Source organism: Sceloporus undulatus, unplaced genomic scaffold, assembly GCF_019175285.1.
Source record: "Sceloporus undulatus isolate JIND9_A2432 ecotype Alabama unplaced genomic scaffold, SceUnd_v1.1 scaffold_1410, whole genome shotgun sequence".
In the NCBI taxonomy this organism is placed as follows: domain Eukaryota; kingdom Metazoa; phylum Chordata; class Lepidosauria; order Squamata; family Phrynosomatidae; genus Sceloporus; species Sceloporus undulatus.
The window spans coordinates 1-5,530 of NW_024804330.1; the positions used below are offsets into that span (position 1 = coordinate 1).

At 46.9% G+C, this 5,530-nt stretch overlaps 1 protein-coding gene across 1 annotated transcript; it reads right to left on the reverse strand.

Moving 5' to 3' along the window:
* Nucleotides 1–635: 635 nt before the first annotated feature.
* Nucleotides 636–4,437, reverse strand: LOC121917886 (the record flags this gene model as incomplete). Its single annotated transcript, XM_042443999.1, has 7 exons — nucleotides 636–1,133; nucleotides 1,230–1,316; nucleotides 1,432–1,601; nucleotides 1,706–1,835; nucleotides 1,932–2,065; nucleotides 4,212–4,299; nucleotides 4,379–4,437. Coding segments are annotated over 6 exons (663 nt in total), but the record flags the coding sequence as incomplete, so codon positions are not given.
* Nucleotides 4,438–5,530: the final 1,093 nt, after the last annotated feature.

Below are 5,530 nucleotides of genomic sequence, written 5' to 3' on the forward strand. Positions count from 1 at the left end.
ATGGAAGTAAGGAATGAGGGAAGGGAGGGAGGGAGGAAGAAAGAAAGAAAAAATGAAGGAAGGGAGAGGGAATGAAAAGAAAGGAAGGAAGGAAGGGGTGGAGAGAGAGGAAGGAGAAATAAAGGGAGGGAAGGAAGGAGGGAGGAAAGGGTATGAAAAAGAGGAAGGAAAGAAAGAAAGGTGAGACATATGAAAGAATGAGAGAAGGAAAGAAGGAAGGGTGAAGGAAAGAAAGCAAGGAAGAGGAAAAGAAAAAGGAAAGGGGGGATGATATCATCATCATCATCCTCTCAGTCCCAGTAGAAAGAAAGAGGGAAGGAAGGAAGGAAGGTGAAAGAAAGGGGAAAGGGAAAGAAAGAGGGAGAAGGAGGGAAGGAAGAAGGAAAAGGGAATGAAAGAAAAAGAAAGGAAGAGAGGAAGGGAAGGAGGGAAATGAGAAAGGAGAGGACAAAAGAGAGGAAAGAGCAGGAAGGAGAGGAAAGAGAAGGAAGGGGAGGAATAAGGAGAGAAAGGGGAGGAAAGTAGGAATGGAAAGGAGGGGGAGGAAAGTGGGAATGGAAAGGAGGGGGAGGAAAGAGGGAAAGTAAAGGAGGGGAGGAAAGAGGAGAAGGGAGGAAGAAGGGAAGGAAAGAAGGGGAAGGGAAGGAAGCAGGCGCTTCGGGGAGCCTGGCCGACTGACCAGCAGTGGCAGGAAGGGGGTGGTGGGTGAGGGCTGCTGGGAGATGTAGTCCTCCCTTCCTCCCTCCCTCTGCCTTCTTTCCTTGGCAGAGCTGGTATTTGAGCCCAGCCAGCTCAAAGCACCCGGCTGGAATCTGGGAGTTGAAGCCTCAGAGCTCCATCCAGATGGAGCTAGTGCTCACCATCACAGGAACCTAGGGCAGGCGGCTCAATATGGATGAGACATTTGAACCCTGGGGGGAACCAGGATTATCCCGCCCCAAATGGGGAAATGTCTGCACCCAGCATCCAAGTGGTGGCAGCGTGGGAAGGCTGCGCGATGGCATCCTTCCCTTTTCCCAGAGGCAGCAGGAAGTCCGGAGGGGAGTCTTCTGGGAACTTCTTAGACCTCGGCTGGAGATGGAGGTCCCTTGGGGTAGAGCCATGGCACCGCTGGAAGGGACGGTTTTTTGGTCCTGCGGGGAGAAGGAGGGAAGGAGTTTTCGTTGAAGGGAAAACCATCCCCCAGAGAGAAAGGGAGAGAGAGAGAGATGGAGGGAAACTAAACTCACCGCATTCAACCGAAGGGCATTTTGAGCTTCATGTCGTGCACCAGGTCCAGTCTCTGGAGCAAGACTTGGAAGATATCAATTGCTTCCCTGCAGGAAAGAGAGAGGGGAGAGAAAAGAGGGTTGGTTCAGGGTTGGTTTTGTATCCCTGCAGCTAGCCCCACTGGCCACTCCTGCTCCAGCCCTGCCTTGCAAGGCAACTTACCCTGGGACAGTGTATTTTTTGACCTTGCTGCTGGTCCCCTGCTCCTTGGGTTGGAACTGTTTGACCAAGACGTTGGTCAGGGCCACAAAGTGGTATGGCAGCCAGCGCCTCAGGTCCAGCATGTCAATGAGGTCTGCTACAATGGTCCTGATCCCTCGGAGTGCCTTCACCTGAGGAGAGAAGCAGGTTTTCTGGTAAACAACCCGGAGGAGGGAGGGTCACCCGGGTTTCCTGCCTTGCGGATAGGCCATGCATGCGAGGGTCAGCCCCTTACCTTGTCCAAAGGCAGTTCCTCACTGTCCTGAATCTGACTTTCATTCAGCTTCGCCAGGAAGACATTCAGGCAGTTGTTGTAGTCGCCTTTGCATTCCCAGAAGACGCCACACATGAGCTGATCGCAGCCCCTAGAGAAAGGGAAGGAGAGCCAGTGGCATCCGTGCTGGACCCCCAGCCCCTGGGAGGGAAAATGGGGAGCCTCCTGGGAGGAGGCATGCACCTACGTTTCTTCCGATTCCATGTAATGCTCCATCATCATATACAATTGATTTCTTGCGATGAACGTTGCCATGTCACACTTTTCTTCTGGGGAGGAACTGGAGAACCTCTTGCAGAGCCGATGTAAGGATTCCTTCATCTGTCGGAAGGGAAAAAGAGAGCAGGGAAGATGAGGCCCTGTGTGACAAGCCTTGGGGACGGGTCCTGCCTTCCTGCTCTTTAAGGCCTGCTCTTTAATGTGGGTTTTGGGTTGGATAACTTTAAAAGGGAAAAAAATACCTATTGTCTCTCAAAGGTTTTAATGTTTATTTTGGTTTTCGCACTTACTTTTGGTCTCAGAAAGACAAGGCGCATCAAGAATTCCCAGATCACTATATTAGGAAGCCATTGCAGAGGACTTGGATAAAAACAAAGTGTTTCCGAAAACCCCAAAGCGGCGTTTTTAAGGAGAGGAGCCTAGCTTCCAAAACATGGGTGGCTTGTAAGAAAGAAGTGTTAACAAAAACCCCAATGAAGGAATCTAGCAAATCCAAACCAGAGAGGAATTAGCTGAAGAGGGGATCCTCTGTCCCTGGTTTCCTTACAGACAATTAACAGAGAGATCCAGCATGGATCAGAAATGAGAGGGTTTTGAAAAGACAAGTTTGGCGTTTGAAGATTTAACAAAAACAGGATATAAAACATAATAGCCAGATTATATAAAATTTTACTAAAATTAGAGCAAGAGCAGGAAGGAATAAAAGATAACATGAACAAATGGACTCAAAACACGGGACATACTATTAAATCTGAAGATTGGGGAAGAGCAGGGAATAAATATCTATAATTTACAAAGAGGTGTACATTAAAAGGAAAACTTGATAAACTATATTTTAGGTACCACCCAAAGAATTGCTAAAATGTCAAATAAATAAATAAATAAATACAAAAGATACATGTTGGAAATGTGATTACACACACACACACACACACACACAGCCATGGTGGCAGTGTCTGACAACTAAAAAAATCTGGAATGAAGTAGCCAAAAACATAGAATTAATCTTTAATATCAGTTTCCCGATGAGCCTAGAACTCTATTTCCCGAAGGTGAAACAGAGAATACAAAAACAATTTGGGAAGAGACCTTGGAGATTTATATTATGCCTGGAATCGGCAGCAAGGTTAATCATAGCAAAAAACTGGAAACCCAAAGATAACCTTCAAACAAAGGATTGGGGGATAAAACCTTTAGAGATGTATGAGATGGAAAATCTAGAAGCTCTTGCCAAGAAGATTGGAAGGAGGCAGTCCAGGATTGGGAGGGAAATTGGAAAGATGTAATAATAGTAATCATGATAATGATAATAGACTAATGATGAAGAAGGGAAATCTAGGAAAGAGGAATGAAGAAAAGGCGAAAGGACAGAAGATGGGATGAATATATTCTAGTTTAGAGGGGAAAGAAGGGAAAAGGAAAAATGAAAGGGGAAGAGGAAGAGAAGAGAAGGAGATCAAGGGAGCAGGAAGGATGGAAGGGAGTGAGATGAAAGGGAGATGGAGAGAAAGAGAGAGGAAGAGAGAGAGAGAAACAAGAAGAATGAAGGGAGAGAGATTGATAGGAGAGGTGAGAAAGTATGTGAGAACGCAGAAAAGGTAAAAAGGGAGAAGGATCTGAGTAAGTATGAAAAGGATGTGGAGGATGTGAGAAGGAGGCCAGAGAAAGAAGGAAAGAGCTTTTGAGGAGGTGAATGATGGGCAGAAGGAATTAAGGAAGGAGAACGAAGAAGGGGAAGGAGAGGAAAGAGATGAGCGGCAGAAGGGCAGGTGAGACAGAAATGGAGGCAGAAGACCAAGGAGGAAAGGAGTGGAAAGAAGAGATGAGGAAAAGGTGGGCCATTCATGTAAGGAAGAGCAAAAAGACAGACCTTGCCCCGCAACTCTCTCCATCTTTACCTGTGTTGATTTTATGTCTATTTTGCTTTTATGTATTTTTGTCTACTCCTCCATTGACAACAAATGCTTTCTATGTTCACTTTTTTCTCTTTATGCCTTTAGAACATTATTTCTGAATGGTAAGTTTTAATTTTAGGCTTTTTGTTTTTATACACACAGACAGAAAATAATAGACAAAGTAATATTAGCAGAAATGTGGTACGTATAGGAAAGTATAGAAAAGAGAAAGAAACAAGAGAAGAAGAAAAAGGAAGACAAACAAGATAGGAAAATATGCAGCAACCAACTGGAAATAAAGTAAATGACATATGTCTCAAAAAGTCTCCTTCCTTCCTTCTTTCTTTCCTTACCGGGGAAGATTCGAATTCATCCCAATCAAACTGCAGATCACTGGGCTTCTCATCAGAGGCTCCTTCCTGAGGTGTTGGGACCCTGGAACTGAGCAAGAAAAGGCCATGAAAGAAATCAGGATGATGATGATGCTGCTGCGGAAAGGCCGCTTGTGAGAAGGCCTTACCTGTCTGAAGTGGGCCCAGGTTCAGCCTCTGCGGCCGGAGAAGGATTGTTCTCTGAAGCCTACAAATCAACAGAGCGGAGAGAGAGAGGCGTGAAAGAGAGAACGGGGTACAAGGGCTGGTCTTGGGGTGGCCCATTTCTTACTCAGGAGTTGAAAGAGTCCTTCAGAGTTCTTTAGCCTTCCCTCTGCCTGCCTGCCTGCCTGCCTGCCTGCCTCCTCCTCCTGGCCGTTCTCTGCTGCCTGACCTCCTCCCCCTTTTCTGCCCCATTAGGTAGGGCTAGAAGGAGGCCGGGGCAGAAGGAGAGAGGCAGGCCTGGAGAAGGGAGGACCAATAGAGGATGGAGGACGGGCGTGCCTGCCTCTGGGCCTCTGCAAAGAGGGGGGGAGCGGAGGCATGCACACACGTCCTCCATTGGTCCTCCATTCTCTGGAGGAACAGGAGGGCGGGAGGGAGGGAGGGAGGGAGGGGAGGCCAGTGGCAGGGAGATGGAGGGCCATTGCAGATGCCCCACCACCATCTCCCCTGTCACCATTCCCAGGGGCTGAATCGGTTTAGCATCAAATAAATCGGTTCAGCCCAAAAAGAAGTGGCAAAACTGATTATCTTTTGACACGGGTTAAAAGGAGGAAACCCCTAACCTCCCTTGCCAAATCAATTCAAAATCGATTCCCAAGTGGGAACTATAGTATTTTAAACTGGATCATGATTCCACAGGATCCAATTTAAATCTCCATGATCCCCTAGGAGACCACAAGTTGAATGTGAGTCAATAGTGCAATGCTGCAGCTAACAAAGCCAATGCAATTCTAGGCTGCATCAATAGAAGTCTAGTGTCTAGATCAAGGGAAGTCATAGTGCCCCTATATTCTGCTTTGGTCAGGCCTCATCTGGAATAATCCTGTGTCCAGTCCTGGATAACACAATTCAAAAAGGACATTGAGATATTGGAGCCATGTGTCCAAAGGAGGGCAACTAACATGGGGAAGGGGTTGGAAACCATTAAACCCTCTGATGAGAGACTTAGGGAACTGGAGATGTTTAGCCTGGAGGAAAGAAGTTTAAGAGGTGACATGATAATCCTGGTTAAATACTTCATATCATCACAGAATCATAGAGTTGGAAGAGACCTCAAGGACCATCCAGCCCAACCG